General features: G+C 54.7%; 1 protein-coding gene across 3 annotated transcripts in view; it reads left to right on the forward strand.

Annotated features, from left to right (window-relative positions):
- Positions 1 to 25,415, forward strand: part of PARVB (parvin beta) — a 116,567-nt gene that overhangs the window by 84,523 nt on the left and 6,629 nt on the right. For all 3 annotated transcript variants that reach the window (XM_070790551.1, XM_070790553.1, XM_070790552.1), the window contains exons 6-11: positions 1,395 to 1,510; positions 4,533 to 4,591; positions 7,773 to 7,792; positions 15,387 to 15,448; positions 18,229 to 18,297; positions 22,195 to 22,296. In XM_070790551.1, the coding sequence (XP_070646652.1) occupies positions 1,395 to 1,510; positions 4,533 to 4,591; positions 7,773 to 7,792; positions 15,387 to 15,448; positions 18,229 to 18,297; positions 22,195 to 22,296 (428 nt within the window). The remainder of the gene's footprint in view (positions 1 to 1,394; positions 1,511 to 4,532; positions 4,592 to 7,772; positions 7,793 to 15,386; positions 15,449 to 18,228; positions 18,298 to 22,194; positions 22,297 to 25,415) is intronic.

Here is a 25,415-nt window from a genome sequence, read left to right on the forward strand (position 1 = left end):
GGCACCAACACCCAGTCAGCTGTACTACTGGTGACTCGCCGAGGCAGGACCTCGGGAGGGGTTCAGTCTGGTCCCTAGAATACGTCACCGAGCGTGCTGCTTTAAGAATACGTGCATCGTAGTATTTCCGGCCGGAACATAAACCCGGAGGAGTGGAGCATTGACCATGAGAGGCTGGAAAAGGGCTTGACCCAGCTGCGCACCGCCAGCCTTACCCCCAGGGCGGGGCTGCCAGGGCACGGCTTAGACACTCTCCCTGCCGTGTGGGGTCCCTGCGCTTGGGTGAGACCAAGACTGCAGTCCGGTTCTCCCAGCTTCTCCGCATGGAGACCCAGGACAGACCCGCCTCCTGGGTTGTGAGGCTGGGGGAGGAAATCAGTAAAGCCTGGCACAGGGCGAGTGATAACCACGCCTTGGCCCACATCCTGCAGAAGAGCTGGTGGGCTGGGTTGGCAGCCAGGGCCCCAGGCAGGGCTGGAGTCAACGTCCGACACCCCCAAGCTCTGTTTGCCCTGCTTGGCGTTCCCTGTTGGAGACGGTTGGTGGCATAGAGGAAGGACCGTTAAGCGCCCAGATAAGAATGCGCGTGGCTGGGGTGGGTTAGCGGCCAGGTGACCTGTTTCTCCTGAACCTCTGTCTCCTCCTGTGCCCATTGTACGTTCCTGCCCACGCGCTCTCTTTCCCCACCACCCGGTTCACTCCTTCTACGAACAGCGTGCCTTTGAACGCGGTTGCATAAGTCACCTGAGGCCAATAGGAAAGAAAAAAATGAGAAGCCAGAACTGAATGAAGCAAATTCGCACAGGCTGCTTCTCAGCTCACTCCACGGTTCCGCGGCCTGTGGTTCCGCCTGTGGTTTTCCTGAGCTCTCATTTGCATTCAGCATCTCCCTTGCCTTCTCTCCCCTTTTTCTTTTTAAAAATCGAAGGATAGTTGATTCCCAGTGTTGGCTTAGTTTCAGGTGTTTGGCAGAGGGATGCAGTTACCCATACACATCTTTTCAGATTCTGTTTCCTTATGCGGGCTCGGTTACTTCAGTCGTGTGTGACTCTTTGCCTCCCCATGAACTATAGCCCCCCTCCCCGGGCTCTTCTCTCCATGGGATTCTCCAGGCAAGAATGGTGGAGTGGGTTGCCATACGCTCCTCCAGGGGATCTTCCCGACCCAGGAATCAGACTCTCGTCTCTTGACTCTCCTGCACTGCAAGCGGATTCCTTACCCACTGAGCTGTCTGGGAAGCCCCCTTTTTTCCTTACAGGCTCTTACAAAATATTGAGTATAGTTCCCTGTGCTTTGCAGCGGGCCCTTTGGGGTTGGTTTCACTGGCTTTGGGACGTGGGCCTGGGGTTCCTGTCTTGTGATCTAAACGGTCCCCTTCTTGCCTCCCCTGCCAGCGATCCACGGGAAGAATCTAGTGGCTATCCTGCACCTCCTCGTGGCCCTGGCCATGCACTTCCGGGCCCCGATTCACCTCCCGGAACATGTCTCCGTGCAAGTGGTGGTCGTGCGGGTGAGTAACGTCAGCCTGGCAGCCCGCTTGCCCACGGCTCCTCCCCAGAGGGTCCGAGACGCACTCCTCCTCGTTCCTCTACCGGTTCGCCTGCTTTTTGTTCTTTTTCCCCTAAGAGGCTACCTTCTATTTTTTGTCTTTTTTTTCCCTCTTGACAAAATGCATGCCTTGCCCTGGCTTCAAGGTAAATGATGGAGCAGGAACAATGGCATTGATTTCAAGAGAGGCAGATTCAAAGGCTTAGTACGTGGAGGTTTAATTTCCACGTTTTTGAAAAGAGCATTCATTTCTGTGCAAAGCCAAGTAGCTGGAATTCAGGCCTCTTGAATGAGCTTATTACTCAGTGGAGAGGGCTGAGACCAGAGGAATGAAATAGATACTCTGGTACCCCAATCAAAGCCTCTCTGTGTTCGCTGCCAATTACATCCATCATCCCCCATCATCTCTTTTTGAGGGTCATTTCGCTTGCTTCATTTGGAAAAATGTAATGGGGCATCAGGGTGTGCCTGATTGGAGTTGGACCTTCCGTGTCGATTTCCTCTGAATTTAAGGGCATAGACCCTGCCTTGGCTTTGTGTGTGCAGTCTCGTCCAGCAAACATGTATTAAGCACCTACTGTGTCCTGGGCCGTCGCCCTGGCGTGGGGGACGCTGGAGGAGAGCAGGCTGGGGTCTTCAAGGGTCAGCTGCTTCTGCCAGAGCACTGAGGTTAAGCTTGGAACCTGATGTCTCTCGTGGAGATGTCCAGCGCCACACTCCCTTCTGGTTTTTAAACTTATCAGTCTCATGGTCTCTGCGGTCTGCAAGGCTCTGGCTGATCCTGTGTTTTTCGAAGCCGTCTGACCCCTCCATCACCTCCGCAGCCTGGCCCAGACCTGATGGGCAGGAATGCCCCTTGGGGCCCCAGGCGAGGCTCACCTGCCGCTCTGCTGTGTCTGCTTCCCGAAGGGAAGCGTTTGTGGTCAGAGGTGGTGATGGGCAGGGGCCCGTGCCTGTCCCCTCATCTTGGATGCTCACCCGGGGCACTCGGCCGGGAAAGGCTTCCCGAGGACACATGAGAACGTGGTTCCCAAACCCACGTACGTCAGACTCCGGGCTCCACGAACTCTCTGCGCTCAGTAACCAGGATATTTCCTTTCAGGCCCGCACTTTTGTCCAAGAAAATCTTTGGGGTTTGCAGAATGTGTTACTGGCCCAGGCAGGCACTTGCTGGCACTTTCGTCCTTGACCAAGGTCACGGGAGGATTCTCTGGGCCATGGCCAGAGAGAAATGAAGCGGGTGGGGAGGCCCCGGGGACTGGCCCGCCTCAGGCCTTAGAGCTGCCCCTGGCCTGTTCCCTCCACGCCCGGTTATCCAGTCGAGATGGGGAGATGGGAGAAGCGTGGCAGTTCATGGGGGGAAGGAGTGAGGGAAGGCTGCGTTTGCACCTGGAAACATGGCCTTGGAAGGCCACTTGGTTTTCCTGAGCTCCAGCACTTTCCCCATAAAACTGAGATTCTGCTGTACTGTTGTTGCTCAGTTGCTGAGTCCTGTCCGACTCTTTGCAACCCCGTGGACTGCAGCACGCCATGCTTCCCTTCACTATATCCTGGAGGTTGCACGAACTTTCATCCATCGAGTCGGTGATGCCATCCAACCATCTCATCCTCTGTCGTCCCCTTCTCCTCCTTCCTTCAATCTTTCCCAACATCAGGGTCTTTTCCAATGAGTCAGCTCTTCGCATCAGGTGACCAAAGTATTGGAGCTTCAGCATATGTCCTTCCAATGAATAGTCAGGACTGATTTCCTTTAGGATTGACTGGTTTGATCTCCTTGCAGTCCAAGGGATTCTCAAGAGTCTCTACTATGGACTTCAAAATATTCAGTCTGTCTGACTCATACCCAGCTCTGGATCCAGAGCACGGTGGGAGCCTGATACACCTTTGATGTCTGAGCAAGTGGATAACATGTCTCTGGGCCACACCCCCACCCCCAGCCCTCCGCGGGCGCTCCTGAGAATCAGCCAGGGTGAAGCCATGGGAAAGATGACGGCCGCCTGATGCTGGTTATCTCCATTCACTAGATCCAGGGGTGAGAGTTTCCTGGAGGCTGAGCTCAGGAGAGCCTGGGGAGCTTGGATCTGGAGAGGTATCCAGCAGGAAGTGAGCTCCCCATCCGTGGAGGGGTTCAAGTAGGGGCTCATAGTGGGGTTGGGTTAGACTGCCGAGCTCCGCCCTGGGACGCACGGGCTTCCCCTCCACCACCATCATCGCCTCTCCGCACCTGCCAGGCTCCAGACGGTGTGTCACACACCGTGTTAGTGTCTTGGGGCTGCTGGAAGAAAATCCCACAAAGCAGTGGCTAAAAAAAGCAGACGTTTGTCCTCTCACATAACAGAGGCCTGAAGTCCAGATCGGGGTGCTGACTGGGTCCCTCTGAAGGCTCTAGGCCAGGGTTCTTCCTTCCTTTTTCCAGCGCCTGCCGGCACGCTTGGCTTTCCTCAGCTTGTGGACACGTGCCTCCGGTCTCTGCCTCCGCCTCACGTGGCCTCTTCCCTCTGTGTCTCTCTCTTCTCTTCTCGTAAGGACTCCAGTCTTCGGCCAGGACTCACCCTAGTCCATTACGGTCTCATCTTAACTCATTACATCTGCGGCGACCCTCTTTCCAGATGAGGTGACGCTCTGAGGCTCTGAATGGACACGGCTCCTGGGAGACCCTGTTCAGCCCGGTGCACGGGTGTTCTTTAATCTGGTGCCTCCCTCGTGTCATGCATATTCCTTTATGCTCCTTGCCTCCCCGGCTGCAGGGCATCCTCTGGGAGCTGGGCTGACTCTCCTGAGACCCCCACAGCTGCGTGCTCTAAGAGCAGTGTGGAGAGCAGAGGGTCTGGGGGGTAGTGGGGGGGGAGGTTCCAGCCACTAAAGGGCCACCCCTGTGGTCACCTGCAGCCCACCCCCAGGAGTGGCTGCCCCACCAGTGATGTTCTCCTGCTCTTGCCTGCCTGCCCGGGGGTTGATTTGCTTGTTCATTTTGGGGTTTTCAGAAACGGGAAGGCCTGCTGCACTCCAGCCACGTCACCGAGGAGCTGACGACGACCACCGAGTAAGTGGACCCCGCCCCCAGGCCCTGCTCCAGCCAGAGACCCTCAGACATGTGGGAGCCGTTTTCCTCTGCGTGACCCTTGACCCTGGGATGGAATTTTCTCCAAGCGTCCACCCTAGCTTTCTGTCTTCCGCGCACTTTCCTCAAAGTGTTTTTGGTTTTGATTTTTGTTCTTTGTTTTCTTTTTTGTTTGTTTGTTTGTCTTGCTGAAGAAGGGCAAGATAGCAGTTTGTTTTGGTGTTTAAATGAGAAATTCCATATATTTTATTTTCTCCCTAAATAGAAAAATGAGTCAATACCTGTGGCATATGAATTAAAACTTCTTTACGCTGCTGGAAGTCTTTTCTGGAGTGAGACAGGGAATAATAAAGAAAAATATAATTGATCACATTCAAAATCTCTTGTAAGAATGAGGGGAAATTTATAACAGTGAACTCCTTGTAGTAGGCATGCTAACAACGTCCACATTTTTAATGTTTTGAAGTAAGTTATTCTCCAAAGATGTGGACTGTCATTCCTTACTTTGGAAGGTGAACTTTAAGAATGTTGAGAGAGGGAACGGGGCAGAGGTGTTTAGACTGGTCCAGGGGACCCATGGTCTTGATGGATTCACCCATCTAGCTTAGTTCCATCAGAGGGAGAGAGTCACGCATCTAAGCTAGAACTTCCTTTGAGAAAGTCCTGAGCCATCTCGCCTTTTCGAGAGGCCCAGAGGGCGATTTTTAAGAAGTCTGAAAAGCTTCAAATCTATTGAAAATAGCAAATCAATTGGATCTATTTTGCGTGTGGTTTGTAAGAGGCCTTAGGACTCCCTACAAAGAACCTTTAAAATGCACTGCCTCTGCGCCTCCCTATTAAAGCTGTTTCAGATGAAACAGGACATTAAAAATTGATTGTCTCAGCTCACCCACCTGCTCAGTTCAGGGAGTGATTAATTACTGTGTCATGAATTCATGGATGGTCTTTCAGAAATCAGGCCGACACAGGAAGCCACCCCCGGTGTGGGAGCCGTCAGGTGGACGGAAGAGACGGGTGTTTCCTGATGTGTGTGCACAGCTGTTTGTGGCCCACAGGAGGGGAGGGGAGACGGGGACGGGGTGCTGAGCCTGGCCTGGGGAGGGGTCTCAAGCAGGCAGCTCGACCCCTTTGGGAGCAGGAGAAGGGCAGCTTGCGGGGGGAGTCTGGAGTGGGCTAGCGTCTTGGTTATCCATCGTTGTGTAAATAACCACCCCAAACCTAGGGGCTTAAATCAACAGTCACTTTATTTGCTGACAGTCTGGTGGTTGGCGCTGGCCAGTGGGGGCCTCTGTCGCTCCCCGTGTCTTTCACTCTCATGGAGGAGGCTTCTTTCCGGTGTCCTCAGGGTCCCCAGAGAATGACAGGGCAACTGCAGGCCTCTGGCCCCCTGTGTGCTGTGTTCCTGTCTTCTGTGGGTCACAGCGTGTCCTGGGTCCCCCTGGATGGGAGAGCAGGAGGCAGATGGCCCATTGAAGGGGGTGGGAACAGCCAGGCCTATTTATGGTGGGGGGCTCCCTCCCTCTGATGGAGCTAAGATAGACGGATGAATCAGTGAGAACCACGGGTCCTCCCAATCTGTCTAAACACCTCTCCCCCATTTCCTCTTTCAACATCCTTAACTTTTACTTGCCTGCAGTGATGGGAAGATGCTGTGTCTGTCTTCCCTGGTCTCGCAGTGGATGAGGGATCCCTGAGAGGGCAGCAGGGGGCAGTGGGAGCTTTGTCTCCAGAGCCAGCCCCTAGGAGAGTGGCCCCAACGATTCACACCAGTCACCAGCACCCACAGGGCCTGCGGTGCGCTGGGCACCGTGTTGGGTGCCCAGAGGCTGAGAGGATGCGGTTCTACTCTTCCCAGGATGGCGGTCTAGCTGGCAAGAAAGATCGTGTCCATAGAAATGTGAAATCTAGCCCAGGGGCCTTGTGAGATGTACAGTGTGGCTCTCAAGGAATTTCAGGCAGTGGGGCGGGGCGGGGGTGTAGGGGTGCCCCAAAGTCAAGGTAGAGAGAGGTTTCCAGCAGAGGCTGCCCAGCCTCCTGCGTGGTCTCCCAGACTCCAGGTTTTCTCTGTGCTATGGGTCGCCTCCTCCTGGAAGCCCTCCCTGTTTGCCAAGCAGGAGTGGCTGGCTCCTTTTACTTCCTGTAGCATCTCCTGTATGTCTCATTTCTGGTGCACGTGGGCTGTGTAGAAATGTGGGCTTAGGAGTCTCGCTCACCATCAGGTGTCCTGCGGCAGGGCCATGGGGTGTTTATTTCCATATCTCTATGGCCTGTGCATAGTAGGTGCTGCAGAGACTACTTGTTAAATAAGGTGGAGGCAAGGACTTGAGTCTAGAGGGGTTTGGGGGTGAGGCTGAGGTCTCTTTGCCTCTCAGGAAGCTGGTGCACAGAAACACCTGTGCGTTTGTGCTCTCAGATCCTCCGGGAGGAACCAGCCACCCATCCTTCGTGGCTTCAGCTCTGGCCTCGAGTCAGGGCCCAGCCTGTGTTTCTCCAGGACCCTTTAGTCTCCCGCTTCCCCGGAAGTGCGTTGTCCTCACTCTCCAGAATGTGACCTCTGGGTAGTCTGCACCCTTGTATTTTAAAGGTTAAACTTGCGGCTTCTCGATGGCTTAAGTGGTAAAGAATCCGCCTGTAATTCAGGAGACCCGGGTTCCATCCCTGGGTCGGGAAGTTCCCCTGGAGGAGGAAATGGCAACCCACTCCAGTATTCTTGCCTGGAGAATCCCACGGACAGAGGAGCCTGGTGGGCTGCAGTCCATGGGGTCACAAGAGTCGGACATGACTGAGCATGTGATGGATTATAATCATTTTATTTTAAAGTTTAAGCTCAAGGTGCCAAAACACCCGTTTTCTGCTGAAATGTTATCCGTGTTAACTGCTCCCTCGATTAAATGCCCGCTCCCCTCTCACAACAAATGGCATTAAAAGGATGGTTTAGAGATGTCTATTTGCTGCCGGTCTTGTGCAAACATTTAGAATCCACAGAAGCACCTCCTGTTTGTAATTAGAGCGGGAGAGAACTTATCCAAGTGGGACTCACATTTTTACAACTCCGTCTCTGACTGGCCAGCTGGGGGCCCATGGGGCATCCCCACCACCCTCTGCCCTGCGGCTCACTCAGCTCTGTGGACCGTCTGATGCTTCTCTCTGCTCTTCTTTGCAGGATGATGATGGGGCGCTTTGGTAAGTAACTGGGTGGGGGAGCGGGTGGGGAGGGCATGGGGCGTCTGAGGTCACTGGGCACTGTGGGGCTGCCCCAGGAAGCCCCCAGGGTTCACACGGTCACTCAGAGGCCGCAGGGCCCAGGGTGGGTTTTGGAGTGTGGTTTGCTTCTCACAGCTGTCGGGAGGCTGGGCGGGGGGATTGGAAAAGTGAGGTGGGCGGGAGTGAACCAGAAGAAGGGGGAGGGCGGATGTCCCTGTGAATACAGAGCGTCGTTAGCTAGCCGGAGGTTCAGAGGTTCCTTATGGGATGTACTTTTTACCAAATGGATCATTTATTTAATTTATTGGGCTGTGCTGGGTCTCAGTTGCGGCCCGTGGAAACTTTAGTTGCGGCGTCCGAGCTCTTGGTTGCGTCGTGCAGGAAGGACCTAGATCTCTGACCAGGGGTGGAATCGGAGCCCTCTGCGTTGGGAGCGCAGTCTTAGCCACTGGACCACCAGGGAAGTCCTGGGATGTGCTTTCGTAGATAGCTCTCCACCTTAAAATCTCCGGCTTAACAGACCTGAGAGTCAGGCAGCACTGACTGTGGTCACGGCTGGGTGACCTTTGGCCTCCTCCTTCACCTCACTGTTCCCCATCTGTAAAATGGGTCCTCGGAGTTGCTGGTGGATTTTGTGAGATAACAGACGTTCAGTCTGCTTGGCCCAGGGCCCGACTCTTGCTCTGTTGGTTTTCAGTGGCTGTTCCCATAGAGCTGTCCCCTGCCCCATGAAAGCCCCACCATCCCGTCTTCATCTCAGGGAGGGGTGGCAGGTGCAAGGGCAGCTCATGGCAGCGTTTCAGCCCTCCGGGAGGGGAAGCCCCCAGCTCTTAGTCACAGCCAGAGGCAGCTGGAGCCAGGCTCCCCGCTTTGGTGATATTTCAAATCTAGAAGCCCTCAGCACTCCCCAAATGCCGTGTTCTCCAGCGAGCAGAGAGGGGAGTACAGACGTTAGGAGGAAAATAGAGACCAAATAGAAGTTTTCTGCGTGCCTTGTGAGCCGGCCACGGGAGCTTGTCCCTAGCTGTGGGTGGGGGCCTCGGGGTGAGGGGTGCGCCTCGGGGGCACCCCCGGGCTTGGCCTCTGCGGCCTCACGGTGATTATGGGGACCAGAGGTACCCCTGCCACTCGGGTGCAAAGAGGACAAGTGGCTCTTCAGTCCCCAGAGGTCTTGAACCAGAGAAAAGGCAGCAATTATATGTCCTTAAGTGTCCTTAAGTAGTCCTTGAGCTGTGCTGGGGAAATTCAGTCTTCACTTTTTTTTTTTTTAAGTAGCACTGGAGGTCTTTTTTATGTCTATATTATTAAAAAACCTTAAAAGAAAAAGGGAGTGAAAAGGAATCTTCCTGTGTTCAGTTGCTGAGGCTGCAGAATAGGGTGGGGAGTGCAGCTCCAGGTGTGGGGGCGCCTGGCCCTGCCCTGGGTGTGCAGGGGGTGGGCGCAGGGCACCCTGCTGTCCCCTCCCTGAGCCTTCGGGCTTGTCGAGGGCAGAGGGGACTCAAGTGGGGCCCTCCGAGCATCTTCAAGGGTTGCCTTGCTTTCCTGTGTTTTCACTTCAGTGTGGGGGACAGGACCAGGGCGCTTGGACTAGTCGGGGGGCTTCAGGGGGGATCGTTTCCGCTGGGGTCTGTGTGCAGCCTCCCATGCTAGAAGGGGCTAGACGCTCAGTCAGGAAGGCCCTGGCAGCCCTGAGAAGGGGCGCTCGGGGGTCTGGTGGACTGGATGGTGGCTGAGAGTCCCCGGGGATGGCTGAGCGTGGTGGGGGGTGCGCCGTGGCACTCGAGAGGCCGAGGAGCCTGGAGTCGTCGCCCTCGTCACGTCCAGGGCTGCCTGTGCTCCTGAAATGCAAAACAGACCATTAGTGGGTGACAGGCAACTCTCCCACCCCCAGCTCCGGCTCCTGCTGATGCAGGTCCCCGGGTCTCCTGGTTACCCCGAGATGCAGCAGCTTCCACCAGCCCGTGTCCCGCGGGAGCCCTCGGGCCCTGCGGCCCCAAGACCCCATCACCTCCCGCCACTGGCCCCTTGAGTTGGCTCCTCTGCACTCCTTAACCCCTCCCTCCGCTCACCCCCAGCTTGCCGAAAGCTAAAGCCTTGCAGCCCTCACAGGGGCTTCCAAGGCCCCCTTAGACCACCCTCTGGACACCCCTATTCTCTGCTCTGGCCTCCTGGCCCCCTACTTTGCACCCTCAGCAGCCCCTCACCCCGGCACTCCCCTTCCGGCTCTTGTACACGCAGTACCCTGGCCTGAAATGCTCCCCCTCTAGATTCCCGTGTGTCTCACCTCCTCCAGGGAGGCCCTCCTTGATGCCGCTGCCCGAACCCCTGCCCATCCTCTGACCTTTCTCCCCCCCATTATCTCTTTACTCACCTCTGCTCGCTGGGAACGCTTTTGCTCCATGCCTGACAGGCATGGGGGCGCCTGGACGGTCAAGGACCCCCGCTTGGCCCTGCCCTCTTTCCCTTGGCACGTGGCTCCTTGAGTCATGGACTTCCTGGTTGGCCCAGTGGTAAAGGATCCACCTGCCGATATCAGAGACTCGGGTTCGATCCCTGGGTCGGGAGGCTCCCCTGGAAGAGAAAATGGCAACCCCCTCCAGGATTCTAGCCTGGAGAATCCCACGGACAGAGGAGCCTGGCGGGCTCTGGTCCATGGGGGTCAGAGTGGGATGCGACTGAGCATGCACACGTGCCTTGAGCTGTGAGCCTCCTGCGGGCTGGGGCATGTGTCCCCTGCGTGCATCACCAGCCCTGACCACACATGTTCCAGGAACACCAGGCAGGCCCTCCTTGGCTCGTGTCTGCCTTGGGGCAGGGCGCTGGGTGGCGCAGCCTTCACAGGGAGCCCAGTTCTTGGCCTCAGTTTCTCACCTTAGCACTCTGAGCGAGGCAGGGGGTGGGAGGGCGTGCTGCACCTCCCCTGGGACCCCCCCCCTACCCGCCTTCTGTGGGCTCCGCTGTCCCGGCTGGGGTGGATAGGAGGCCCTTCTCTCCCCCGGGGGAGCTGGGGAGCTGCAGCCCGGTCTCCATGGTAACGGGCTTGCTGGCTGCCTCTCCTCTGCAGGCGCCCCTCCCCATCCCGGGCTTCAGGAAGTTGGAGAGAAGGATGGAGAAGCTTTCTTCCTTTTCTTCCAGGACTCCTTGCAGCCCCTGGACTCTCCCCTTCACATCTCCCCGTTGCTTCCGAGGCTGCAGCTGGATCACACCATTCCTGGTCTCCGCCCTCCACCACTCCTTTTACCCTCAAGGGACCCAGCCCTCTTAGCCAACAGCCTCCCCACCACCCCGCTGCCTGCCCAGGCCACACCATCAGGAACCCACGCTTGGCTCTCTGTTCCCTCTGCCCAGAACACTCTCCTCTTCTTGCCCTAGCGAGCCTGGACTCTAACATCAGGGCTCCTCTGACCCCGGGCCTGTGTCCACGTCCCCAAGCTCCGGGGCCCCAGGGACCAGACGGGTCTCACGAAAGAGGGAAGTGGTGAGAACACTGAATGATGAAGGGCTGCCCCCACCCCTGGCACCTCTGTGCTGTGTGTGGCGGGGAGTGCTGGTGCCTGGGGGCGAACAGGGGAGTCTGCGCCCCCACTTCCACGGGGGGCTCATCAATGCTGGGAGTAGGGGAGGGCGAATGGAAGTTCACTCTTGCCTCGGCTCCCATTTCTTCAAGAGAAGCCAGAAATTCAGGACTTTTGGACACCCTTCTGATTTCAGAAACGTAGACTCAGGGCCCACTTCTTCTGGAGTAAGCCGAGCATCTTTGGAAGTTGAACTTCGGTGGACACTGAGGGCCTGGCTGATGCAGCTGCTTCCTGCATCTTTCTGGCTTTATTGGTACCCATCTGTGGACTGCCTGTGCCCTTCCTGGGGGCAGGGCTGCCCCCTGTTCGTTCATCCCTGTGACTGTCCCCAGAGCCTACGGGGAGGTCCGGGTGGGGGCAGGACAAGAGGACATCAGTGACACGCTTGCTTCTCCCTTTATACCCTGTGCGTGAAAGTGAAAGTGAAGTTGCTCAGTCATGTCCGACTCTTTGCGACCCTAAGGACCATTGCCTACCAGGCTCCTCCACCCATGGGATCTTCCAGCAAGAATCCTGGAGTGGGTTGCCATTTCCTTCTCCAGATCTTCCCGACCCAGGGATTGAACCCGGGTCTCCCTCATTGTAGGCAGATGCTTTACCGTCTGAGCCACCAGGGAAGTCCGTTTCTCTGTGCGTGCTGGGTGCTAAGTCGCTTCAGTCGTGTCCGTCTCTTTGCGATTCTATGGACTGTAGCCCCCCCGCCAGGGTCCTCTGTCCATGGGATTTTCCAAGCAAGAACACTGGAGTGGGTTGCCATGCCCTGCTCCAGGGGCTCTTCCCAACCCAGGGATCGAACCCACGTCTCTTATGTCTCCGGCTTCGGCATTCGGGTTCTTTACCACTAGCGCCACTTGGGAAGCCCTTGATTCATTACCTCGCTTAATCCTTAACACCGGTGGTGAGCTGGGGTCTGTTTTCACCCCCACCTCATGGAGGGAGACGCTTTGCCTAAGTCACGGGCCCCAGGCTCTCTGCCAGATTAGTTGTCATTCCCCAGGCCTCGGCCGTGACGCCATCCGCCCCCCAGGGGCAGGCGAGCGGGCGTGGGGGCCCCGGCCTCCAGGCCCCGCGATGGCCCCCCTGCCGCCCTGCCTCTGCTGGCCCAGCGGTGGCTCGGCTAAATATATCCGGCTGACGTCAAGGCTGTTCTGCTCCTGGGGGTTTTCTTAAGCTGCATTTAAAGTTTGTGTTTTGCTTTGTGAAGATTTAGCTTTTTTTTTTCTTTCTTTTCCCTCCCTCTTAGCAGACTGTCTTGTTGAGTATAATCGGACTTAGATGATTATAAAAATAATTTACAGCTGCCGCAGTAGAAAAGCTGGGGGGAGGAAAACCTGCAGGGTCAGGCCTTTGGGTCACTGTTGGCCTTTAGGTGAAAAAAGCGGGGTGCCCCTCCGCAGACACACTCCCCAGCCCTGTGCACACGTGTGTGTACACACCACACACACACACATACCATGCATACACACCTTCCTCTTTGCCTGTCACCTTCCTTCCTGCTGCCTGCCCCCAAGGCCAAGGGGGAGGCTACCTGGGCTGGGCCAGCTGCCTTCGGGGGCCCTGGCCTGTGGGTGCTGAGTGCCTGCCGTTGGGGTGGCCTCGGGGGAGTAGCTGGGATGCTTCCTCCAGGAGAGGCGCAGGCTCTGGCTCCCTCAGTCATGACCTGCCTTTTTCTCATTTCTCCCCTCTCTCAGTTGATGCGATCCTGAAGCAGGCCCTGGGTCATCTCTAGCTCCAGGTTCCAGCCCCCTCCAGACAGGTGCAGGGCTCTTCCTACCCCAGCCCTCCCCCAGACTCCATGCAGGGGGTTTGAGTCCCAGCCCCAGCTTGGATAGAGGGCCTCTCTGCTGGTTGAGGTTCTCTGAGCATTGACCACCCCCAGACACCTTGGGGGACCAGGTATCCTTGAGGACCGAAGGGGGGCCCCCGGGCCTCCAGATTCCCTCATCCCCACCCCTTCTGTCCTGGCAGCGACTCCCCTGCAGCCCTGGGTCCCACCCTGAGACCTCCGCCCCCCTGCCTGGGCTCCAGGCGGCAGTGGGCTCTGTCTGCCTCCATGTGACCCGCCATGGCAGTGTCAGGCTGGAAGCAGGCCCCTGGCCCAGACAGTCTGGTCCACTGACGGCCACGTCGCCCCAGCCTCTGGTGGCCTTGCAACTGAAAGAGAAGGGGTTGATTCTGTGTTAATTTGGAAGGCATGGCTGGGCCCATGAGTGGCAGGCAGGTAGAATGGGTCGGGGTCCCTGGGACGTGGCAGGATAGGTCCCTTCCGGCCCCGGGGGTCTTCCCATGGAGGCAGATACCCTGGGGAAGAGCAGCTGGCGAGGGGTTCTGAGCAGGATTTCCTGGCCCTTTTCCTTTGTTCAGAGCACTGGCTGCAGGCCCTTCACGGTTCTGGAGCCAGTGATGGTGCAGTGAAGAAGTGAGACAGTGGTCCCGGGCTGCAAGGAGCAGACAGTCCAGCAGAGAAGGAAAAACAGAACGTGCTCGCACAGAGTGATGGTGGAGGTTTAGTCGCTCAGTCGTGTCTGAGTCTTGTGACCCCATAGACCCCATAGCCCACCAGGCTCCTCTGTCCATGAGATTCTCCAGGCCAGAATACTGGAGTGGGTTGCCATCTCCTCCTTTGGGGGATCTTCCCAACCCAAGGATTAAACCTGGGTCTCTTGCCTTGCAGGCAGATTCTTTACTGACAGCCGTGAGTAATCGCTAGGAAAGTTGCACCAGGGTGAGAGGACAGAGAGTGGAAGTGGGGTGCTCTTTTAGAGACAGGTGGTTGTAGAAGGCCCCCCAGACGACCTCAGGGAGATGAGGCTGGTGAGGAACAGGTGCAGAGGCCCGGTGGTGGGCATGTGACAGAGGGAGGTACCAGTGGGTGGAGTGAGGTTGGGGGGGTGGGTGTTGGGAGGTGATGCTGAACTTGTGGACCCTGTGGGCCCATGGGAGAGAGAGAGAATTTTATTATAAGAGTGATGAGAGAGTGATGGAGAGTTTTAGTCCCCACAGGGATGGGGTCCAGTTCAGTTCAGTCACTCAGTCATGTCCAACTCTTGGCGACCCCATGGACTGCAGCATGCCATCCATCCCTGTCCATCACTGACTCCCGGAGTTTACCCAAACTCATGTCCATTGAGTTGGTGATGCCATCCAACCATCTCATCCTCTATCATTCCCTTCTCCTTCTGCCTTTAATCTTTCCCAACATTAAGGTCTTTTCCAATGAGTCAACTCTTCGCATGAGGTAGCCAAAGTATTGGAGTTTCAGCTTCAGCATCTGTCCTTCCAATGAACACCCAGGACTGACCTCCTTTAGGATGGACTGGTTGGATCTCCTTGCAGTCCAAGGGACTCTCAAGAGTCTTCTCCAACACCACAGTTCAAAAGCATCAATTCTTCAGCACTCAGCTTTCTTCATAGAAAGAAAGCAGTGTGGGAGGGGGAAAGAAATGATCCAATTAACACTTTAAAGTGGGAAGCCTGGCATACTGCAGCCCACGGGGTCCCAAAGAATCGGACACAGCTTAGCGACTGAACAGCAAAACTTTAAAGGGCTTACTGGGCCTTCAGGGGAGAATGGATCAGAGGAGTTGGGAGTGCAGGAGTAGAACCCATTCAGCAGGAAGTTGTAGCCACCATCCCCAGGTGAGGGCTTGTTTGGGGGTGGCAGCCAAGATTACCTGGGGAGGTGGTCAGATTTATCCACGAGATGTATCAACAAGGTGTGTGGGGAAAATGGAGAGAGACTAGGATGTGATGTCTGAGTGCTTCCCCTGTATTCTGTGTTCAGAGGCAGAAACTGAGTTAAAGGGACCCTTCAAAGCGTCTTTCCCTTGATTTTGCTCCTTGTCAGCACCTGCCTCTTGGCTCTGGCAGGAGTGCAAAGGCTTCCAGGCAGGTGGAACATGCCGGGGGATTAGACACTGCTTGGTTCCGGGGATATGCAGAGATGATCAGAGCAGCGCCCGCGTCTCCTTAAACCCTTCTCCGTGTCTCTGCAGAGCGGGACGCCTTTGACACGCTCTTCGACCATGCCCCCGACAAGCTCAGTGTTGTGAAGAAGGTGAGTTCTCAGTCAGGGTGTTTCCCTCCATCTCTGGGTGCTTTTTTTTTTTTTTAACAGCATGAACTCCGTGCTGGGAAGGAGGTGGGAAAATGTTTGAAATCTCTGAAATGTTTGCCACATGGATTGAAGTGTAATTATAGTCAAAAGCGTAACTGCGGTGCATAAAATTAGCACCTTTTTAACTCAGCATCTCTGCTCCTGGGTATCTTCCTGGCCACCCTCCCCGCCACTGCTGTGGAGTGAATTACCCTGCCAGTGCTGGGGGGCAGTTCATTCCGAATCAAGGCTTTTTTTCAGTGTGTAAATGTTTTTCAGCATGTCAGCCTGCTGGCTTGTGCTGGCCTCGTTACCGCGAAGCTGCAGCCACCACGTGCCTGGTAAACAAGGAGGCGCTGTTGGCAGAGCTGTTCTGAGCTCCATTTGGCCTGTCTCCTCAGCTGGGAGCACAAAGGGGAGGCAGCCTGCTGGTCAGCCTCTGATGGAAGAAACCGTGTGAACAAGGCTTTGGAGTCAGGGGCTGGGGAATGGTGAGCTTCCAGGCAGATGGCTTTCTCTCCCCCCGGAGGAATCAAGACTCAGTACACATCAAGTTATTTGAGTGCCTACAGAATGCTCAGGAAGGCAGCGGTGGGACGGATCTCCGCTTGTAAAATCTAAGCCCTCGACTCTGCGCAGACGGCTCTCGATCTTGAACAGTTTTCCCACACAGGTTGCTTCATGCAGGACTTCTCAGTCTGTAATATGCTGACATGCTTTGCAATTCTCCAAGAGGGGGCTTGGGCTTCCCTGGTAGCTCAGCTGGCAACAAATCTGCCTGCAATGCAGGAGACCCCGTTTTGATTCCTGGGTGGGAAAGATCCCCTGGAGAAGAGATAGGCTACCCACTCCAGTATTCTTGGACTTCCCCTTGTGGCTCAGATGGTAAAGAATCCACCTGCAATGCAGGAGACCTGGGTTTGATCCCTGGGTTGGGAAGATCCCTTGGAGAAGGGAAAGGCTACCCACTCCAGTATTCTGGCCTGGAGAATTCCATGGACTGGATAGTCCATGGGGTCGCAAAGAGTCGGACACGACTGAGCGACTTTCACTTCACTAAGCGGGGGCTTGGTGGGGTGCATTTCCCCAGGCGTGTTTGTCTGCAGTGAGATCTGTTGACTTAAATGTATCGGGATAGACAGAACACATTACATTCCCACGGAACTCGCGTTTGGAACGTGTTAGTCCAGGCTGGGATGATGAGACTGTTAGTTCTTGAAGCACTTGGCGGAAGTGGGCCTTCGGGGCGAAGCCTACTGAACGTGCTTGGATAACAAGCAGCGTACTCTGGGCCCTCGGAGCAGTGCCCCCAGCCCAACCCCGGCCACACCCGGCCCCTGGACTCCGTCCAGTGCACGCACAACTTGTTGTTCCCTAGCTCAGTCATGTCCAACTCTGCGACCCCACGGCCTGCAGCATGCCAGACCTCCCTGTCCATGAGACTTTCCAGGCAAGAATACTGGACTGGGTTGCCACTTCCTTCTCCAGGGGATCTTCCCTACCCAGGGATCAAACCCACCCTCTCCTGCATTGGCGGGTGGATTATCGACCGCTGAGCCACCAGGGAAGCCCTGGCTTGCAGAAGATCTGATTCATTCTTTGAGAAGACGTATTGTGGGGATCCCAGCAATGACCAAGGAAGAATCCTTTTGTTTCCCTGACACCTTCCTGCTTCCAGCCTGGCCCTTCCCCACCCCCACACTGGGAGTCGTGTTAGTGTCTCCTGAATCCCAGAATAAAGGCAGGGGGACCCTGTCCAGCTCTCCAGGTCCCTCCGAGATCACGCCCGACTCCTCTCTCCCATCCCACCCACCTCCAGCCCCCGCTGGAAGGTGCTGGAGGGCTCCCACAGGTATACACGGCCTGGGTGGCTGCTCCGCCCACTCCACCCCCCAGCTAAGATGCTCCCCTGCGCCCTCATCTTCCAGGGATCCACGTGCTTCTCGTCGACACCCCACCACCACCCTGACATTTGAGTTTCATCTGCTTTGCTGCATCTCTGGATTCCCCATCACCTCCACTGGGTGTATGTATGGAGAATCATGCCCCAGACGTCAGGGTGGGGCTCTGTCTTACTGTCTTGCATCCCCAGCACCAGTCAGAGTGCTGGGCACATAGTATATCTGGGTTAAATGAATAGGAAGTGACATCATGTCCAGGGTAGGGAGAGATGGGGTTGACACTGAGATTCCATGAAAGTTGGGTTTGATTACTGAGACAAGTTGCAGGCCACAAGTTTTAAACTTTCACCAAAGAGGAGAAGCCAGTGGCCCTGTGTAGGCACACACCAGGACTCAGCAAGTCTCTGAGGTCTCTTCGTTTACTGAAACTCTGACGGAGGGGGCCCCGGGCAGCCTTTCTGTCTCAGTCTTTTGTAGTTCAAGGCTACAGCTAGCCTATGTTGAAGCAATTAAGTATCTCCCCCTGAGTGGGAGTCAGCACATCCATCCTGGGGGCGCAGATCACTCTTCTGCAGGGTTGTTAAGTATGGTACATGTGCACGTGGGCTGGTGGACAGAGTTGTGCGTTTCTTTACCAGCTGGGGTAGATTTAGGTTTTATCCCATTAAAACCAAGGGTGATTGTAAGAACATTTCATTTTCGACTCGAGCCTTTCATTCCAGCCAACAGGGGAGGTTACGGAAGCGTCTCACAGAGCCAGAGATGGCACCTGTCGCGACCTTCCCGTGATGTGGGAGCCGAATCTCGCGCTCACGTTTCCCGCGTCTCTTTGCCTTGCAGTCTCTCATCACGTTTGTGAACAAGCACCTCAACAAGCTGAATCTGGAGGTGACAGAACTGGAGACCCAGGTGAGCCGCGTTCTGGGTTGAAGCATCCTTTGTCTGGTGTGGTTTCCAGCCAGATCTCTGATCTTCGGTGGGCTGCGTGAACAAAATCAGACAGCATTGTGTTCGTCATACAGAGAATGTCCATCACGCAGTTGAAATAGTCCCAGCCCCAGCCTCCTGGACCTTCTCCCACACCCTCTGTTTTAATTCCTGGGGCTCCTGGAACAAAGCCCATTAAACAACACATATAACCTCACAGTTCTGGAAGCCAGAAATCCCAGATCAGGGTGTCTACAGGGCTGTTCCTTCCGAGGCTCTGGGAGGGGGTGGGGTGGGGGGCAGGGAGGTGGTCAGTGCCAGGCCCCTCCCCCAGCTTCTGGTGGCTTGCTGGCAACTTTGGGCCTTTCTTGAGTCATCAGATGTATTGTCTCCATCTTGGCTTTCACATGGATCTGTATTCAAATTTCCCCCCTTTTTTGGTAAAAACACAATCGTGTTGGATTAAAGCCCACCCTAATGCGCTTACTTCTGCCAAGACCCTATTTCCAAGTAAATTTACACTCACAGGTTCGAGAGGGGGGTCAGGATTCCAACACATCTTTTTTGGTTGTTGTTATTGTTCAGTCGCTCAGTCGTGTCCGACTCTTTATGACCCCATGGACTGCAGCACGCCAGGCCTCCCTGTCCATCACCGACTCCCGGAGGTTGGTCACACTCGTGTAATTGGGTCGGTGATGCCCTCCAACCTTCTGGTACTCTGCTGCCCACTTCTCCTCCTGCCCTCAATCCTTCCCAGCATCGGTGTCTTTTTTGGTGCAGGGATGCAATTCAACCACAGCGCCCTCCAAGGTGCCGGCACCCCCACCAAGGAGCCTCTGCGTGTGCGTGTCCCTCAGACTAGAATATGTGGCTGCCTCGGCCTCTGCTTCTTTTTTTAAAAATTTTTCTAAAATTGTTTTGCCTGCACAGCATGTGGAATCTATTTCCCCGACCAGGGATCGAACCCCAGCCCCCTGCAGTGAGAGCGAGGAGTCTTAACCTCTGGGCCACCAGAGATATCCCTGGCCGCCTCTGCTTCTGCTGTCCGTGGCCGTCCTACCCTTAGTGCTTAGCCAGCAACTGCTGGCTGGCGTCCCTCTAGTGAATACACACCACATATTTCTCCCGCCGCAAGTATAGAAAGTATACCTCCCCACCCCGACTCAGAGCGAAAGCTGCAGCGTGAAAATATGTTTTGAGCACTTGGCAAGCATTAAAGACAAAATATAATTTCCCCGGGATTAGCTGGGTGCTTGAGTTTGACGTCTTTCGTGTTCTCGGTGCCCGTTTCTCTAATGTGCAGCTGATCCTTCTTAAACCCCTGGGTGATTGCATTCATTCCTTTCTCTTTCTTTAACTTTTCTCATTTGCTTTTCTAATTAAAAAAGTAATTCAGGTTCATTGTAGAAACGTCTGAAAATGCAGATAAGCAAAACAAATAAAAATCCCCCGTAATCCCCTCACCCAGAGATAACGGCGCTGGGGGTTTACTCCAGATCATTTCTCCACACGGATGGCTCCTCGTGGGCAGCTCGCTCTATGTTTGAATGGCCCATTTTTTAACGTATATATTTATTTGTGTGTCATTTGCGAGAACACTTTTTTTTTTTTAGCAGTTTACTAATATCACGCGTTTAGCCTGATTATTTGCGGCCTGATGTATTAACAGTCCAGAAGTGTACTCATTTGAAAAGGATCCATCCTTTTAGTCTGCCTCTGCCCCAGCTCCCTCACCGTTCTCTCCAGAGGTAACCAACTGCAGTTAACGGTTGGGTGTGCCTTTTGCTAGATGGTTTGTATGCATGAGTGTGTTTTTTGAAATGGCTGTGGGTCAGGTTTTTTGTTTTTTTTTTTTTTGCAAAACAGCTGTTTTGTAAAGTGTTACTTAATAGTGTGGGCCTCTTTTTGTGTGAGTGAGTGGGTTTCGTCGCATGCCTTTCGTGTTGTCTGGCCTGTGTGTGTTCATCACTTTAGTACCTGCCTCCTATTCTGCGTGTCATTAAATCCAGTCCTTGTGACAGGACGTTTCCTGATCTGGTAGATACATACCGTGTCCAGTATCTTTGGACACAGCTGTTTATACCTTTATCTGCTTCCTCAGGATAAACTCCTACAAATGGGGCTGTTAGAGCAAAGGTGGGTGGTTACATGGAGGGCCCGGAAGCTTTGCCCGCCTGAAACTCTCATCGGCGGTGGTGAGAACCCACATCCTCGCCAGCTGTCCCTGATGGTCACTGCCCAGATGGCTCTGCCTGCTGGTATCAACAGCCACGCATCTTAGGCTGATTCTAAGCTTAAATTTGCATTGATCTCTGTCTGCTCTGTGTGTCCGTTATTTTTTTCTGTCACTGCACAGTAGGAAGTAATGGGGCTTCCCAAATGGTGCTAGAGGTAAAGAACGCGCCCGCCAGTGCAGGAGACATGAGACACCTGGGCTCGATCCCTGGGCCGGGAAGATCCCCTGGAGGAGGGTATGGCAACCCACTCCAGTATTCTTGCGTGGAGAATCCCATGGACAGAGGAGCCTGCTGGGCTACAGTCCATAGGGTCGCAAAGAATTGGACACGACTGGAGTGACTTAGCAAACACACATGAGGTAATATCTTAAAAATACTTTGAGCCAGTGATCCACCAAAAGAGATACCCGGCCCCCAAAATACAGATTTTTCTTTTTGTTGTTGCAAAGGGCTCTGAGTATTTTCATAAATATGTTCGTTGTTAAACTTCTGATGTCCTGGAAGTCAAAGCAAACGGCTCCGGTTCTTTCTCTGGGTGTGTGTATGTGTGTGTTTTCCTTTCTTTTTAAAACCACTTTAGATTGTAGGGCAGCTTCCTAGCTCTGTGACACTGAGCCACTTCCTCAACCTCTCTGAGCTTCTCCCCACATGTTTAAACTTGAAATAAGTCAGTATCATTCAAAAGCCTGTGGAAATTTTCAGCGGGCACATGTGGCCAGTGGAAACTGAATTGGACCACACAGCTTTAGAATCTGGAGACTGGGTTCATCATGAATCCTTGATCTGCAGCAGATGCCCTCTGGGAGGGTGGGCGGGCAGGTCCTGCCCCCTCCCCACCCCACATGCTGGTCCATGTCCCAGAGATCAGGCCCCGCCTCCTGCACCTTGGTCCTCTCCTCCCCCTGGGCAAGTTGCTCTGCCCTGGTCTCCACTGGTTTACCTGTAAAAGAAGCAGTTGCCCCCTGTCCTGGCTTATTGGGAACGGGGGAGCCCAGGCGAAGAACAAAGTCTTTGGATCTAGATTCCTGGCCGCTTCCTGTGCATGGGAGGTGCTGCTGGGCCATGTAGCAGGTCGAGAGGCTGGGATTTGGGGAGAGACTGTAGCCTACCAATTAGGACCCAGCTCGGATGGACCTGCGTGCTGGGTGCACACAAAAGCCCTCCATCACAGGGCATGGGAAAGTCTTGTCCCGCTGTGAATGCCTCTAGAAGAAGGCACCCAGGCAGCTTACCAAGTGAGCAAGCAGAACAGGGCAGCAAACCCCAAACCAAAGCCTAGGGCACCCTGCAGGCTGTGGATTAACTGTGCCCACTGCTGGCACAGGTGGAGCACTCCCTGCGTGTCCGGTGCTCCCTGCCCCCCTCCTCACAGGGTCCCCACGACATCCCAGAGAGGTGGGACCCAGCGTTATCCCCAAGGTCAGTGGTCTGGTCCTCCCCATTTGGCCACACTTCGTGTGATCACATACAGTCTCAAGTGCCCGCTTTGCACCCTGGCCCTTCACCTGACTGCAGGCTCGAGTTCCTCAACAAGAGATGGATTTTTTTTTTAACTCTAAAGCACTTTTCCTCCGTTTGAGGGGCTGCAGAGCCTTTGCTGACTCCGTGCACGGCCCAGAACATGACGTGTGTTCCTCTGTAGTTTGCAGACGGCGTGTACCTGGTGCTGCTCATGGGGCTCCTGGAAGATTACTTCGTACCCCTGCACAACTTCTACCTGACCCCCGACAGCTTCGATCAGAAGGTACGTGTGTGCGCGGTCTCCATCCTGGGAGTGGCCCGGGACACGCGCATCCCAGTGAGCAGTGTAGAATCCCTGGGCCGCTCTTTGTGAAGTCCAGCCTGCCTAGAAAATGGTGTGGTGATGACATGTGACCCTCAGGAAAGGAAGGAGCCCTGTGGGCAGTGCCTAACGCATCCAGGGGATGTGTGCCACGTTCTCGTTGGACTCTCCCTGGGACGATGCTGGTCTTCATAATTGTGGCCGAATGTCAGTAGAGTTGCAAATCCTTCCCCTGTTTGTGCCGCGTGGTCTGCCTGCTGCTTCATGAGCTTCCTAGACGCCATCTTCAGTGGCTGCACAATGTCCATGGAGCGGCTCTGATGCCAGTCTCCCTGTTTTCCACTCTAGGGCAGTTCATTTGTTTCTTTTTGGCTATTAAAACAATAAGGTATCCTTGTGAATATATTATTGTCCGGTCGCTAAGTCATGTCCGAATGTTTGACCCCCATGGACTGCAACATGCCAGGCTTCCCTGTCCTTCACTAACTCCCAGAGCTTGCCCAAGCTCATATTCATTGAGTCGGTGATGCCATCCAACCATCTCATCCTCTGCTGCCCACTTCTCCTCCTGCCCTCAATCTTTCCCAGCATCAGGGTCTTTTCAAATGAGTCGGCTCTTCACATCAGGTGACCAAAGTATTGGAGCTTCAGCTTCAGCATAAGCATTAGTCCTTCCAATGAATATTCAGGATTGATTTCCTTTAGAATTGACTGGTTTGATCTCCTTGCAGTCCAAAGGACTCTGAAGAGTCTTCTCCAACACCTCAGTTGGAGAAAAAAACATCAATTCTTTGGCATTCAGCCTTCCTTGGAGAAGGAAATGACAACCCACTCCAGTGTTCTTGCCTGGAGAATCCCAGGGACGGAGGAGCCTGATGGGCTGCCGTCTATGGGGTTGCACTGGGTCAGACACAACTGAAGCGACTTAGCAGCAGCCTTCTTATGGTCCAACTCTCACATCCATACATGGAAAAACCACAGCTTTGACTATATGGACCTTTGTTGGCACAATGATGTCTCTGCTTTCTAATATGCTGTCTAGGTTGGTCATAGCTTTCTTTCCAAGGAGCAAGTGCCTTTTAATTTCATGGCTGTGCAGTCACCATCCACAGCGATTTTGGAACCCAAGAAAATAAAATCTCTTATTGTTTCTACTTTTTCCCCATCTATTTGCCATGAAGTGATGGGACTGGATGCCACGATCATGAATATGTAAATGTAAATATATGTTTCCATTCCTGTGGATTGTTTTCTAGGAAAATCCTCAAAGAGGATTGTTTGGGTCAAAGGGCATGGCCTTCACATTTGGGACACTCTTGTGACCGGGTGTTTGCCTCCTGCCAAGGGCTTCCACAGGCCCAGCCATCCCAGCAGTGTTTAGTCCTCACCTTTAGAAACCTGGCTTGTGGACTCACCGTATGGCTTGAGCTCGAGAGCATCTGTCATTTTATTTTCCCAAAGTGCTAGACCCGTGAGTCAGGGAGGCAGACGAGGCGAGCGGGCGCGGCAGCCAGAGATGCATCTGGAAGCCGGGCCAGTGTTTACCAATCAGCCTGCTTCTGGCATCGCGAGGGCGGCTTGCTCGCGGCCAAATGTCGCTGCCGTCTGGCCTGCTGAGATGGATCAGAGCAGATCAGCGAGGTTCTGGCACATTCCCCTCCTTGGTGCACAGAGTGGGTGAGGGGGTGCTCGGGGCTTCATGGGGCAGGTCAGGAGGCAGGAAGACAGACAGCTTGGTCATGGAGTTCATCTTGCATTTCCTGCCCATGTGGCCGGCTGCAGAAGGATTTCTGTTTGTTTTTTGACCTAAACCATTTCTAAAGTCCTTATGGAATGTGTTACAATATTGCTTCTGTTTGATGTGTTGATTTTTTTGGCTGCAAAGCATATGGGATCTTTTGAACCCATGTCCCCTGCGCTGGTAGGCAAAGTCTTAACCATTGAACCGCCAGGGAGGTTCCCAGAAGTCTTAGCCACTGAACCACCAGGGAAGTTTCCAGAAGCATTGTTCCGGAGAGATCTTTTCTTTGTTCATGAGGCTGAACAAAGAGCTGAACAAAAATGAGCACGAAGGCTGGTGAGAAGGGTGAAGTCAGCCAGGCCGACTGGAGCTGGGCTTCTTTCCGGGACAGGCTCTGTGCAGTAGCAGGGGTGGCGCCTCCCAGCCCCGGCCTCCTTCTCTCTGAGATGAGACGAGTCTCTGTCCATCACCCTCTGGCCTGGGAGGCTCAAGGCCTATTCGGTCCACCTTCACCTCTGAGCGGGAGGCGGGTAGCTGCTGTCGGGGACAGCATCCCGCATGGTGTGAGACCATCAATGCTTGTAGAGTCCAGTGGTGGCCTGGTGGCTTCCAGAGCTCTCCTGGCTGGAAGCCGTTGTTCTGGAGGGTCTTTCTCCAGCCGTGTTAGCCCCCAGCCCCACCCCTGGATTCTCTGCCTTCCTCCCCACGAGTGATGGCCTCATGGTACCACTGGGAGGTTCCTCGTTAGCCATGGGGCTTCCTAACCTCCAGGTCCTCCAACCACCTCGCAGATGATGGCCTTTCCCTGCTACACCGACCTGCAGCTGCTTCTGGCTGGGGCCGGGCACCTCGTCCCCAGTGTGGCCGGGCAGTGGTGACACACGCTGAGAGACCCTCTCGAAGCATCCTCGGGACCCCAGACTCTGCCAGGCACTGAGAGTCCTTGTAGCAGTGATGGGAGACAGATCAGTGAGCAAAATCCGAGATGCATCGTGGGCGCGTGCTTTTAAACAATCACACTGGAGTTTAGAAAGATGAGATGGGACGTCTCCGACCCTGAGGTTCCTGCAAACAACTGAGCAGCCCCATCAAGCCATCTCAGAGGTGTGGGTGCCACCCACGCTTCTTGTTTGAGCCCCACCATTGAGCCTTGCTCTGTGCTGGTCACTTTGCTGGGTACCTTGGGCCTGTAGTCATCTTCTGGAAGATTCCACAGTGTCCCTCTCTCTCTGGGGGGGTGGCCTGTGTTCTGGAGACTTGAAGGTTATTCCTGGAAACAAATCCCAGAAAGGGCTTTGCAGTTTCAGGGTGCTTTCCCATTTGCTTCCTCATCGGAGTC

This window comes from Bos indicus, chromosome 5, assembly GCF_029378745.1.
Source record: "Bos indicus isolate NIAB-ARS_2022 breed Sahiwal x Tharparkar chromosome 5, NIAB-ARS_B.indTharparkar_mat_pri_1.0, whole genome shotgun sequence".
Lineage (NCBI taxonomy): Eukaryota > Metazoa > Chordata > Mammalia > Artiodactyla > Bovidae > Bos > Bos indicus.